Genomic DNA, 14,598 nt, shown 5'->3' on the forward strand with positions numbered 1-14,598 from the left:
TTTTCAATGTTCATGGAAAAGCATTATAGTATCATAGAATCATAGAATGGTTTGGGTTGGAAGAGACCTTTAAAAGTCATGTAGTCCTTCCCTCCGGCATTGGGAGGGACATCTTCCACTAGATTAGGTTGCTCAAAGCTCTGTCCAACCTGACCTGGAGTACTTCTAATGATGGGGCATTCACAACTTCTCTAGGCAACCTGTTCCAGTGGCTCACCACCCTCATCATAAAAATTTCTTCTTTATATCCAATCTAAATCTACTCTCTTTCAGTTTAAAACTGTTGCCCCTTGTCCTGTCACTACAAGCCCTGGTAAAAAGTCTTTCTCTGTCTTTCTTATAAGCCCCCTTTAAGTATTGAAAGGCCACAGTAAGGTGTCCCTGGAGCCTTCCCTTCTCCAGGCTGAACAACCCCAACTCTCTCAGCCTTTCTTCATAGGAGAGGTGTTCCAGACCTCGGATCATTTTCGTGGCCCTCCTCTGGACACACTCTAACAGGTCCATGTCTTTCTTGTACTGGACACCCCAGAGCTGGAGGGAGTATTCCAGGTGGGGTCTCACAAGAGTGGAGTAGTGGGGCAGAATCACCTTCCTTGCCCTGCTGGCCACGTAACTTTTCATGGAGCCCAGGATTATGATTGGCTTTCTGGGCTGCAAGTGCACATTGGCAGCTCATATCCAATTTTACATCCACCAGTTCCCCCAAGTCCTTCTCTGCAGGGTTGCTCTCAAGCCAGTCATCCCCCAGTCTGGACTGATATTGGGGATTGCCCTGACCCAGGCGCAGGACTTCGCAGCTGGCCTTGTTGAACTTCATGATGTTCATGTGGGCCCACTCCTCAAGCCTGTCAAAGTCCCTCTGGATGGCATCCCTTCCGACTGGTGTATAAACCGCACCACTCAACTTGGTGTCATCTGCAAACTTTCTGCGGGTGCACTCAATCTCACTATGTATGTCATTAATGGAGGTATTAAATAGTATTGGTCCCAGTACAAACCCTTGAGAGACACGACTCATTAAACATTTGGACATTGAGCCTTCGACTGTAACTCTTCGGATGCGGCCATCCAGCCAATTCCTTATCCATCTAACGGTCCACTCATCAAATCTTTATCTCTCTAATTTAGAGGCAAGAGTGTTGTGGGTATGTTTAGAGGTAAGAATGTGGTGCAGATTGCTTTGCAAGGAATTCAATTTGAAAAAAAATTATTAGAAGTAAACAAAGGAAAAAAAACCATGCAGAATTTTTTTCTTGTCATAGTTTACATTTACTGCATTAATTTTCAGTTTTTTGTATTCTTCATTTACAAAGTCTATTTGTTTCTGCCTCTTTCACAGATCGCGAGAACCAGTCGATCCTGATCACGTATGCACACCCCTTGCTCGGGTCCCTGCAGGGCTGCCCAGTGCCAGGGGACCTCCTGCCTCACCACTTGCTCTCTGCCTCTCTGGTTTGGATCTGGAATGGACAGTTCTGGTTTGGACTAGAACCTGGACTAGATGGTGAAGGACCTGCAGCACCGTCTGGATGAGGCCGAGCAGTTGGCACTGAAGGGAGGCAAGAAGCAAATCCAGAAGCTGGAGGCCAGAGTGCATAGGGCTTTTATTTGTGCATGAGTAAGCATGTCACTTGGAGAGATACCAGGGAAGCTCCAAAGATGGGCTTCTCATTGCAGGTGCGGGAGCTGGAAGGGGAGGTTGATGCTGAGCAGAAGCGCAGCACTGAAGCCATGAAGGGTGTGCGCAAGTACGAGAGGAGGGTGAAGGAGCTGACCTACCAGGTAAGGCAGGAGGCTTCTTTGTGTTGACACACTCTTCTTCCAGGAAGTCAAAATGTTGGCACATTGTCTTCCAGAGGGATTTCTTTCTATACCTCAGTCAGTGACACAGTTAACAGGATTTTGACGTCTGTCCTTCTGGACAGCAATGCTCCATAAGGAATTTTACTCGCTCTGTTTCACATTTATGAAATTTAGAGAAAGAGGCAAACAAGGGTTTCTATTACTTGCCATTCTCTGTAGTCTGAGGAAAATTGGAAGGATGTTCTCAGGCTCCAAGATCTAGTCAACAAGCTGCAAGTGAAAGTGAAGTCCTACAAGAGGCAAGCTGAGGAGGCTGTAAGTACCACTCTGACCAAGGCCAGACTTCCTTCTGGTGGAGGTGGAATTCTGTGTTGGTGTTTTCTTCTGTCCAACTTTTTGAAACCTTGACTGTTTTGATGCATTTGCTGCTACAAGACAATGGGGAATATAAGGCTAAGAATTGCTAGTTTGGGGAGGAATTATACTTCCCCAGCTCTATCTGTTTTGCTCTAAACCTCACTTCCCGTCTCTGTTTCTTCCTTCCTACCCTACTCTGGGTGTCAGAGGCAGCTGCTAGTCTGTCTATTCAGGACTCTGCCATGAACTCTGCCTAGACCATGCTGTGTGTAATGTGGCCATGGCCTTTTTGACACTCCAATGTTCTTTTCTCTTCTGGCACACTTAACGTGCTGAGCAGCTTCTTACCTTGGTTTTGAGCCTGCCCTGCTTGCCCAGCTGTGGCATTTAAATTTTTGTTTGCCCAGTTTTCAGATATTAAATGTCCACACACTGCCTGTTGTTTTCACAACTCCCTCTCCCCGCACAGGAGGAGCTGTCCAATGTCAATCTCTCCAAATTCCACAAGATCCAGCATGAGCTGGAGGAAGCTGAGGAGAGGGCTGACATTGCAGAGTTGCAGGCCAACAAGCTCCAAGCAAAGAGCTGAGAGTTTAATAAGAAGATAGAAGAGGAGGAATGAGGATCCCAAGGCTAAAAAGTGACCTGAGGCATGCATAAAATGTAAATCTCTGTGTTGCTTTCTTCTGTAATTATCATTTATGTCTAGGTAATAAAGACAGTAGAGACCTTTACATATGCATAGTGACTAGCATGCTTTATTTATTTATTCTAACGTTCATTACTTTTCGAGTACATGTACACAGCTCATGTTCACATTTAAAAGTATATTAAACAGCAATAAGTTTTTACATTTACATTTTTAAAAATGCATGAGGAATAATAAGACTACTGTGCAGACTCCTGGGCATAGGTAAAACCAAGTATTTTATGGACAACTGAAAGATAATTGAACATATATTAAGACAGATAAAGGTGATGGACTGTTTTCTTTTTTTTCATTATAGATACAATATAATGTAAAAAAGTAATGTCATAGATGAAAAGAACAAGTTTAAGTGAAAATCACTTTCAAGAATGATAACAGTTTCTACTGAGGTATTAGTATGGTATCAGGAAAGTCTGCTACACTTAACCAGAGATTGGATTTGGATATGGATAGGTTTTGATATGAAATCATATTCATATGATTCATGAATATGAATATGATTTCTATATCATAAAATAGAGATATAATTCTGGAAAGTGTGTTCTCATGTTGACTTCCCTCATACAGACTGAAGATCAAACATGATTGGTGGTTTTGTATTTCTCTAGCAAGCTGTTTGTGAAACATGAGGAGGTCACAATCTACCACTGATTTTGCTAAGTAGCAGAATTAGAAGCAAATATTTAAGTGCAAAATAATAATCTTGTAAGTGATAATAGATTGATTCAGTTTAAAAGAAAGGATACACAGAGTCTACTTAAATCACCTTTTTAGACAGTAAGGAAATATTTAAACATAAAAATTGATGGACATAAAAGTTGAGAATATAAGAGGTGCAGCAACTATCAACAGTGGATGGAGCACTCTGTTGACGTGCTCATACTTAAAAACTGCCTTCTACAGAAATCAAACATTGTTTCATAATGAAATACATGTTCTGGGTGAGATTCACCTGTCATATTCTGACACAGAGTAGACACCTATCAAAGAGTTTATCTCATCTCACTGCTTCATTTCACTATTCCCTGCATGCATGCTTGCTGTAGGGAGACTTGCAAAAGAGTCTCTGTGAAAAGCAAACATACTCTTCAGGGTTTTCTATATTCTCTGCATTCTGACATGCACAGACAATTTGTGTTTGGACATCAAGAGGGATGAAAGAGTATCTGCCTCTCCTGGAGGAGCAGGACCAAAAGAAGGAAGTCCTGTATTAGAAGAAGGAGTCCCTGAAGACAGATGCCCTGTGGAAACAAGAGGAAGATAGAACAGGTCTTTCCCAACAGGTCAAGCCCAGCCAGCCAGTGTTGCATGCAGCAGCCCTGGGAGAAGATGGACTGTTAGGTACAGAATACTGCTTTCCTCATCTGGCAGCAAAGGAGAGAGATCAGTCACACACCCACACTAGTCTTTACAGGTCTAAATCTTGGGAAGGGTCCCATGGTCAAGAATACTACAAGAGATACCCCTCAACAAGATCCCCAAATACATTGACAATCCCCAAATACAATGACATGAGGAAATGGAATGAAGCCGCATCAGGGGAAGTTCAGATTGGATATAGGAAAAGGTTCTTCTCTGAGAGGGTGGCTGGTCACTGGAACAGGCTCCCCAGGGAAGTGGTCACGGCACCAAGCCTGTCAGAGTTCAAGGAGTGTCTGGATGACACTCTTCATCATATGGTTTAGTTTTAGGTAGTCCTGTGAGGAGCTGGGATTTGGACTCTATGATCCTAATGGTCCCTTCCAACTTGAGATATTCTATGATTCTATAATTGACAATATTGTGCACCTCACGGTTGAGGAATTGCACTGATCATCTTCAGGAACCCCACTGACCGAAAACCTGATGGTAAAGACAGGGCAAAGACAGTCCAGTTGGGGTACTGAAGAATATGATAAGGGAGAAATAAGCTGGAAGATGACCAGAGCCAACACTGGCAGATTTCTGCATTGCAACAGAAACTTTCTAAGGTGGCAAAAAATCTCTCTCCTCCTAGCTAAGAACACTCCCTTACCCCTCTTTCCCTATGTGCATGCCCTCCTGCTCCATGACCAGTGCTCAACACAGGCCAAGTCCCAGCCAACTTCACATATACTCCTAAGTGATTCCAGCCAAAGTTCAAGGAATCTCATGCAAAGGCCTAAGAAAAACAATCTGTTCTTCAAGCTCTTACGTTACAGTAATGTCCTGTAATGTTGGACAGTAAAGTTGGACAGAAGAACAGCTGGATGGTCAGCTTACTGGGACAACTGAGTGAGGACTATCGAATATACACATGTAGTAGTGTACCTGTACCACCAAAGCAGGGAAAAGGTGCTTAGTGGAGAACTGTCTTGTGCTGTTCAATTGTGAGAGGCAATCACCATGGCTCGTCATCCAAAAATCATAAAGTAAATCAGACAATCATCATGGCGATATGTTTTGGCAGCAAGCAATGCCCTCTTAGAAGAATGTGTCAGAGGAGGAAGGTACCAGGGGGGATTCCTGGGAGCACATCTGTTCTCTGAATTGTCTCTACAAGTAGAATAGTCACTTTAAGGAGATCCCTGCTCAGGCCAGTCTCCTAAAGGTCTCCTGCTCTCACAAACCAATGTCTTTGTTCTGAAATATCCTGTGTTGTCCAGAATGTAGGGTACCAGCAGAGACTGGATTCTCTGAGGGAGAATATAAGGGATGTTGTGACCATGGCTGGAGGCTCTTTCTACCACACACTGTGTGGGAACACAGCAGAATCAGGCTGGATAAAGGAGTGATACTTGCTACAGCCTCTGGGTTCAGAGTCCTTTCACCACAGGGAAGACTCACTGGGTAAATAAGGGGCAGAAACCACAGGGTGATTTTCCTCAAGCCCCTCATTTGTTTTTCACACTGCATTGCCATTTATTTCACAAGCTCCTTAGAGGGCTGAAGGGTGTCCTAGAATTGGTGAGCATTTGGTTTAGCCATCACAGTATATTTAATCTATTTATAATTTGAGTCAAGCCCTCCCCTGCCTTTCTAGGAGTCTTTACTCCCTCTTTCTGTCCAGGGAAAGTCTATTGCAGAGCCATCCAAGAATGGGCCTAGGAAATGGTGGTTTTACCAATGTCCAGATCCATAGCAAAGGTACAGCTGCCTCCTCATAGAAGAGGAATGACACGGCAGTGACTGTTGCTGTTGATCATTCACTTCTAGATGAATATGCCAGCCAAGCAAGGTGGTCCTCTCTGTCAAATGCAGTGCCATTGTCTTATCACACAGGTCCACCACTATCTTCCTGCCTACACAACAAGCTCCAGGGCAGGGAAGCCTCCAGTCTGGGCAGTTGCTTGAAAAATTTAGTTCTTTTCCCTGAATGATTAAGGCTACGTCTTGACACCAGATGGAAGGAGTCTATGCTCGTTACCACAACTTGACCACTAAGGCTAGCACTGTGGCCAGACATGCCATGCTGTAATAAATGTTAGGCTTCCAGCCATCCACAAGAAATTAGGTGGTGACAAGGGGGTGATGCATTCATTACCCTCCTTAGCAGGTAGAGGAGGCTGCTGCACTGTGTTAAGATCCTCTATGAGCAAAATGAGCTGACCTTTTACTCAGTCCATGGGCTCACTTCAAGCCTTGGTACTAGTGGCTCTGCCTGACCTACTCAGGTCCACCAACTCTCCTGCCTTCTCTCTCCCCTCCTCTCCTCACCCCTTCCGCTCGCCTTCCTCTGTCCACACGCTAACTGTCTTGCCTGTCATTCTCAACATACTGGGACTGTTCATTTTCCTAAGAACAGATTATTAGCCCAAAACATAATATTTTGTGTTAAACTGAACTAGACATTCAACATTCATATGTCGATTGCAAATGTAACATAAGATAAAGTACAGCATTGATTGTGTAAGGTGTCTAACCACTGATCACACTTTACAGACAGGTAAGTAAATTAGATGGTTTGGGAATACATTAAATGTGTCTAAGGGCTCTGGTAAATTAGAAGTGAAGCAGTATAAGGACTCTTGTTACTGCTAAATAAATCTGGTTTTGCCAATCCACAGAGTGTGAGATTGACTTGGTTGGTATTTTTGGCATATGTGACAAGCTTCAGCAGCTACCTCAAACTTGCTGTTTATTTAAAGCAAGTGCTAAACATCTTTGGCCATGCCACCAGAATTGTCAATCCCTAGCTGACCTTCATATGTCCTTTTTGGACATCTTTTCTAATCCTCCAGCCAGCCTTCAAGTGCTGTAAAAACCTACTGCCTTCAAATGCTAAGGGTTCTTAATAAAACATGTAAATAACATTTGGGCAGCAGAAGACAGTTGGAGTTAGGAAGGGACACTACTCCATCCATTTTAGAAATGGTAGTTCAGGATCCACCATAGCTGGGCATCTCTGGTGCTTTTAGTGCCCCCTGAACCCTTTGCGTTATTGTGGCACCCTTTGTATGAGCAGCACCTGTTTTCCCTGTGACACTGGTAATGCTAAACACAAACTGCAGTGAGAAGAAGCAGCGCCCATCGCAGGATTTGTAAGTGTACTAACATATGACCTGCTATTCTAAGGGTTCATCAGAGACTTCCATTAATACGTCACAGTTTTTGGTACCAGCCACATTTCAGAAAGGGTGGCAGTAGGTGAACAAGCTGTTCTGCTAATGCACTTACTCATTTGGCCATGCACCAGGAGAGGGATCGTTTGTATTTCCCCTCGTAGCTGCTCACCTGCATCCAGCTCCTCTACCACAAAAGCAGGGCATGGGAGGAGAGCAGTGGGAGGCAGGCAGCTGATGGTCGAGCGCAGCAGGAGAGACGGGAAGCGTCTGTCAGTGCCTCACACTGCCCTCTCCTGTGAGGCAATGGCCGCCGCCCTGGTTGGCTCTTGAGGAGAGGGACCCTACCAGGGGAAGCGTGCAGGGACGTAGGCCCGTGAATGCCAGCTACAAGCTGGTTTTAAAACCCCTTTCGGTGGTCTGTTCAGCTCTCTGGGAATTTCAATAGTTCCCTTTCTCTTTTCACTATTTTTTCAGCCTCAGTCACCCCGTGCTCTGCGCCTGATGCCTCACACCCAGCACCTGCCTGAGCTCTGGCCTGCTCTCCTTGCCCATGGCACAGCCTGCTGCAGGCCTGGGCAGGCCAAGGGCCCCACCAGACAGCTCAGAGCATCGCCAATGTCAGGCCTCTCCTTGTGGCAGTGCTGCACAGCAGCATGGATGCTGGTGACACTGCTGGAGCCCCACAGACCATCCACACCGCAGCCCCTGCCTCTGGGGTCTTCTGCTTAGACGTGGTGCCCATCCAGGTTGGCTGCAACCTCTGCATCGGGGCAGCAGGATGAGGGAGGGGAGCATGGGGTGAGCCTGTCAGAGGTCGGGGATGAAGAAAAATATTGTGGCATGATGTTTATTTAGTGCTTTCTTCTACTAGTCAGAAATGACATTGCCTATGTAGTACTGGTGATGATAGATAGGAAAGTATCAGTGACATCAATAGACACCCAGACAACTTCTGGAGCATACCTAAAATGGGAAATAATTTATTTTGTCCTCTATATGCATTTACTCGTTATTCTGGAATGTATCATATATAAGCTAGTCCTTATGCCCTTTCAGTTTGTAGTAGTTTGTTTAGTGAACGTTCAACAGTGACCAGTTGTAATTGCTCTCTGGTTGACATTTATCAGGGATTACAATTTATCATTGTTGACTTCTTGGAAAGCTGCATTGTTAGCCCAAACTGAATATGTTATAAAGGTAAAGCATGAAATAGTTATAATACAAAGGAGAGATTTTTATTGGCATAGTTTTGCCATTATGCTCAACAAGCAAAACTTGTCCTTTGTAAGTGCCTCAAACATTTTCCTTTTGAAGAAGCCACCACCTTTCAACAGGTCTGAGAGCTGGCTGAAGAGGCTGCTCAGGGTTCCCATTTCACTGCAGCCTCTCTAGAAGGATTTATAGGTTCCTCTGCGCTCAGACAACTGCTGCTTCCCCTTTCTCAAGCAGCACTGCAGCAATTTTAGCTTCAGTAACTGTTGCCAGCGTGGACACCCTCAGAATGAATAAAGGGGCAAAATGAGCAGGAATTGGACACAAGGAGAGGAATTTCAGTCACAGATAGATGTGCAGTACTAGGTTTGGGTTTGTTACATGTGTGGGTGAGATTCAATTCCAAACTCAAATATCTACATTTAGTCATCTTCATGCCTAAATGAATATGTAGGTGAGTGAGCTGAATGTCTAAACTCCCATTGTAGACACTACTATTAGAGTCAAGCAAATGTTTCGGTTCAGTCTAAGGTAGGCAACCACATTAGGACAACTGAATCATTCTCCAGACTCCATTAGCTCAAGCTCCATCAATGATAATGGGGTCTCAGATGCCTAGCTCGCAGGTATGAGAGTATGTCTGCATATAGTTTGTTGTGAAGCGTTCTTGTGGATGGAAGACTTGAGTAAATGGGGAGTGCGTGTATACAGTAGGAGGGCTATACTTGTGCAGGTAGTAGAGAGGGGGTTGCAGTGGATTTGGTAGAGAAGGGGAGGCCTTGAGAGAATATTATAGCTGGCAAAAAAATGCTACAATGCCTTTTGTGAAAGGCTATGAAAACTTGTGGCTGTTTTCATTCTGCTTGATTGAAACAAAACTGTTATATTAAAGCAAAAGATTTCCTGACATTTTGGAGGGGAAAAAAACCCACATTTTTTATGAGCTGCCACAATTATTTTTTTTTTATTTGACTTTTTTTCTTTTACTACCAAAGGTAGCAAAATAAATTTACAAGGCTTAATCCCCCAGACACACATACACAACATGCACACACACACACTTTTTTTCTTGACCTCCAGCTTTTACTTGTCTGTATTTTTTCCAAGTTTTTCCAATTCAGAAAGTCACAGTTTCAGTTTTTCTTTGACAGCTACAAGGTTTTTCCAAACTAAGAAAACTTTGCTCTTAAAATGACAAAAAGGAAAAAGCAAAAGCAAAAATACATACAGATGGAAAACCAATAGTCACATTGTATTCTGTTATATTGACTAGCAACATAAATGCAAACAAGAGCAAGGGAAAAATATGAGTGAAAACAGACCAAGCAAAATGTTACAGGTTGTGGAAATTTTCAATTTCAATATAATTTTGAAAAATACTTTGAAAAATTATTTCTCATATGTCCTTTTGAGTCTTCAAAAAGTTATGAATGATTCTTTTTCTATTTGAAAAATTCTTGCAAATAAAGACTTCTGGCCAGCTGTTAGCTTTATGCCAGTATTATATATGACTGTGGGAAAACCATTAGTTTTTCTTTTTTTTTGTAGCCAATTTTAATCCAGGTCAAAACTGCATGCAACAGCAAAATGAGACAACATACAGAGTCATTGAAATACCTGAAATTCACAGTGAATTCCAGTTCTCAGACAATGTAATTGCATTAAAGACATGAAAAAAGTGCTATTTTATACTCAGGTGAGGATCTAGCTGTTAGGGTTAAACTATAGGCCTCAGTCTTACTCTTCAGTGTGCATTTACTCCAAATGTGAAGCTGACCTCTGCGAATTTCCTCCCCACCCCCAGGATTACAGTGCCATCACAGAGACAGAGTCAGCTGAGAGAAGAGGAGGAAGGAATTTCCTCACTTTCTTATCCAGACCTCTGAGTAAGTGATGCTAAGAGGGAGTGGAGCACAACAGGTGCTGTAAGTGGGGAGGCAGTACTCAATGGGATCATGTGAAGCTGCTGAGATGTCATTCAGTTCAGATTGCATTGTTTGTCATAGGAACTGTAATTCGGAAAGTGAAGACCAACACATGAAAAAAAAACCAAAAACAAATTAAGATCTGTTGCATAGGGATGAAATTGTTTCTCAATAAAGCTAAGGGTTCCACTGCCCTCTTCACCACTCTCCTCCTTGTACTGTTGCAGAACATGTGTAACCCCCTCCTTAACCTGGGTGGGCAACATCCCAGGGATCGGCACAGTAGATATTGGCTTTTTTCACAAACTAGCATGGGGTTCAGCTCCTTCTAACAATAACTGTCTCTCTTCCAGACTAGCATAGGACATGACTGTTTCTCTTCTAGAGAATGTAAATTTATTAATTCTTTCCCTAGCACACTTCATCTAGCACACTTATCCCACAAAAGTAGTGCTGAATGACTTCCCTATGTTGAGACAGCACCTATTTCTCCTGCTTCCAGTGGGATACATGTCTCAAGTTCAGTACAACGGTTCCATAGTCCTGTTCATATGATCTTTGAAACCCTTCAGCCCCAGAAACAAGAGTTGAATTTCTATGCCTTTCCTCTGGGATCTAACGTGGTGACTTAAGTCTTAGAGGCTTCTGTCTTCAACTCCAGACTTAACTTGTTTTGCCCTTTTATTGGTCCTTGTGTCCATGGTGACTTGCTGTTATCCCCTTGGAATCACACCCCTATTTACTTCCTCTTCCTTAATCACTTCCTTGTCACTACCTTCAGACTCATCTTCCCCCCCTTCTCTTGCTTTGGCTTTGGTCCATTTTACTACTTGGTCATTCATATCATCCCTTGATTCTCACTCCTGCAACTTCTGTTCCTATTCAGATGCTTCCTCCTGCATTGGGATTCCCTTCCTCTAACAATGACCCTGCATCTTAGTAGGACCCCTCATGCTTTTCTACCTTGCAGACTCAGAGCATCCGCAGCATGCAGGAGCCTGTGCCTTCACCTCTCCATCCCTATTGTAATGTTTCCTATTACAATACACTGGCTTTTACTCTTCACTTCTCTGCTTGAGTCAGCATTCGATGGATTACAGTACCAATGTAGCCCCTTTCATCTCCTTTAGCACACTCTCCTGCTTTCCCCGTTCTCAGACTCTCTTGTCAAATTATTTATAGGAGGTTGATTCACAGACCTGTTATGTCTAATTATATCCATTCAATTCTAATATGAACGGCAATTCTGCTAGGAGTTAAGATTGCCAAAAATGTTTTGACCTAAGAAAGAGGAGGTGGTGGCTACATATGCAGATCAGACCCTATAAAAGTACCCCGGGACCAGTGTGTCTTGTCCTTCCTCAGAAATCTCTAAGGTAAGAGCGTCACAGGCTTTGGACTGGGGAGGTGGGGGATGAAGGGAAACTGACCCTGCATTCCACAAGCACCAGTGCATTCCTACAGACGCTCACATTCATTCAATGGGGGACTGCCAGTGTCAGCTGGGATTTTCAGTCTGCTTTCAAGGCATCCATATGTTTTCTGTCTATAAATTTTCTCTGGAATTCTGTGCAGCAGTAAGAAGGAAGTTGCTAATTCTGTTTTACAATATTGACCAGCTTCCAGTCTGCAAGCCATTCGTCTTGTCTCATAAAAGGTAAGATCTTGATTTATTCACTCTTTAGGAACAGATAGAGATGCTCTAAGGCAGGGCTTCTACGCAGGTGCTGGCAGTCCCTGTATTCCTCATATTTATGTCCATTGTATAAATACAGTACAAGAATTGGGCTGGATTGCTGATATCTTTGCCACAAGATTCTCAAAGACAGTGGTCTTAAAAGTAGTCATCACTGCTGCATTGCCTACATTCTCCCCAGGATTCTTCCATAGAGAGCAGTTTCCTACTTTAACAGACATTAGGTCCTAAGCTTAGGAGAAACTGTCCTAAGAAGAAAAACCCCATCAGGAAGTTTTTTCCAATTACTTGTCCATAAATTAAATATATTCTCGAAGCAAACAATTATCTTTTTTTTTTCGCATTTACCTCAAACATCAAGGGTCACTGGCATGAGCTGTGAAGCAACAGGAAAAGACATATGTATTTAAATAATGTTAATATTTTCTTTTTTCACAGGGAAGCTTGGGGAATGGGGTTAGAATGTTGTGTATCAAAACATCAAAGTGCTAAAAGAAAGCATTTCAGTCTGAGCTTCCTTATAAGCTTGCTTGTGCCTATGAAAATATTGCACAATTGTGATATAACTATATAAGCAAATATTAATAATCACCGGGAAATGAAGAAAGGATGATACCTACTTGGATAACTAGAAAAAGAGAGATGGAACAGCAACTAAATTCAAAGTTTTAAATATTTACACCTAGGAAAATTAACTTTTCATATTTACTTTTTACATTAATCTATATTAATTTTGTCAAATATTGTCACTGAAATATATTCCTCAAAATTAGAAAATGTCAATAAGCTATCATGTGTAAAGAATATAACTAGAATGCTTTGAATAAGTGGAGGAGAGTTAGCATATCATTGATTTCAGGAAAAATCATATAAAACAGTCAAAAGAAAACAGTCATCAAATACTTTAAAAAGGCAATCTACTGACATATATATATAATATGCTAACATAATGTATACTAACCTACCATATATACTATACATTGTAATAATACCATAAAGATACATTGTAATAATAGCATACAATATCTATAAAAAAATACAATATACAATACATATGCGTTATACATAATATACACCAACATACCATAATATTTACTAACGTAATATATACTAACATAGTATATACTAATACATATAATATGCTAGTGTTATTCCCCTTAGGAATCTTGTAAGAAAATGTGAGATATTATAGGCAATGATAAAACTGCTGGTGAAAAACTGGGTCCCTTTCACAACCTTATGTAACTATTTTGTGAAATGGTCTGATTTGATTAATAACACTTTAATGAAGTGGAAAATCATGCAGTTGGAAACAAAACCATCAGTCAGGAGATTGTACCCGTGCATTTGAATTGATAACACTAAGTTGTGTCTTGAAGTCTGTCTTTGCTGGCCAAGAGGGCAAAGCAATTTTTTTCACGTATAAGCAGTGGAATACTGAGTGGAACGAGTTTTATAATGTACAAAAATACTGTGATCATTATCAAAACACTATTTCTGTTAGGCTGGCCATACTGAAATAATGAGGTTGCTAAATGGTAAAGAGTTCAGAAAAGAGTTTAAAAAAATATTCTAAGTTCAGAATATCTTTCCTGTAATCAAAGTGAAACTGTTTCTCAAGGAGAAGTTAACCAATTATTTGATTTTCACCTAGAGATCTGCCAAAGGTGAAAGTATTGATAGAGAAATGAGCTTCTTAATTTATTCAGAAAAGCTACTCAAAATCCAAATTGTAGGTGATGAACCTAGATAAAATTAGGCTAAAAAAAAAAAAAAAAGAATAAATTTGTAACAGTATTAAGTTTGGAACAATATACCTAAATTCCAGCTTCACAATTGCATGAAACTTTTCAGTCAAGACAATTGTTTGGCAATAATAAACAGGGTTACTGATAATTTTTTTTTAAATAGTACTGGATGAATGCAAGATTACTTGGTTTCTGTTATGAAAAAGATCAAAGTGGAGAATATCAGCTTTGTTTGTTAGCAGATGGATCTGTGGAATAATTGAAATATTTGACAACTTGGGCTCTTTTATCCCAAGGGAATGTCTTTAATAAGAAGTGCTAATAATATTAGCTCTCTGCATATCCAGCATACTGTGCCTCTTCCAGTGTTTTATTGTAAAAAAATCTCATAGTCTGAAAGGTGCTAAACAAAAAAGACATGAGAGGGCTTTCACAATTCCAAAATTGGGAATATCTAGTGAGTGCAGTGTTTGGAACCTTGGAAAGGATCTGTTTAGCCTGTTAATTCAACAAATGGAAAAAAAACCAAAACAAAACACAGAAAGCATTCCTCTGTAAATGCAGTCGTCCAGTAGGCCTAAAGATCTGACTACATAAAACAGAAATAAAGGAAAGAAAATTATAG

At 41.6% G+C, this 14,598-nt stretch overlaps 1 protein-coding gene across 1 annotated transcript; it reads left to right on the forward strand.

Moving 5' to 3' along the window:
• The first annotated feature begins 634 nt into the window (after window positions 1-634).
• On the forward strand, window positions 635-2,749 carry LOC127024214 (myosin-8-like). Its single transcript, XM_050908670.1, is given in 5 exon segments — window positions 635-826; window positions 1,490-1,591; window positions 1,678-1,782; window positions 2,023-2,118; window positions 2,630-2,749. Coding segments are annotated over 5 exon segments (615 nt in total).
• Window positions 2,750-14,598: the final 11,849 nt, after the last annotated feature.

The sequence above is a fragment of the Gymnogyps californianus genome, chromosome 19 (genome assembly GCF_018139145.2).
Source record: "Gymnogyps californianus isolate 813 chromosome 19, ASM1813914v2, whole genome shotgun sequence".
Lineage (NCBI taxonomy): Eukaryota > Metazoa > Chordata > Aves > Accipitriformes > Cathartidae > Gymnogyps > Gymnogyps californianus.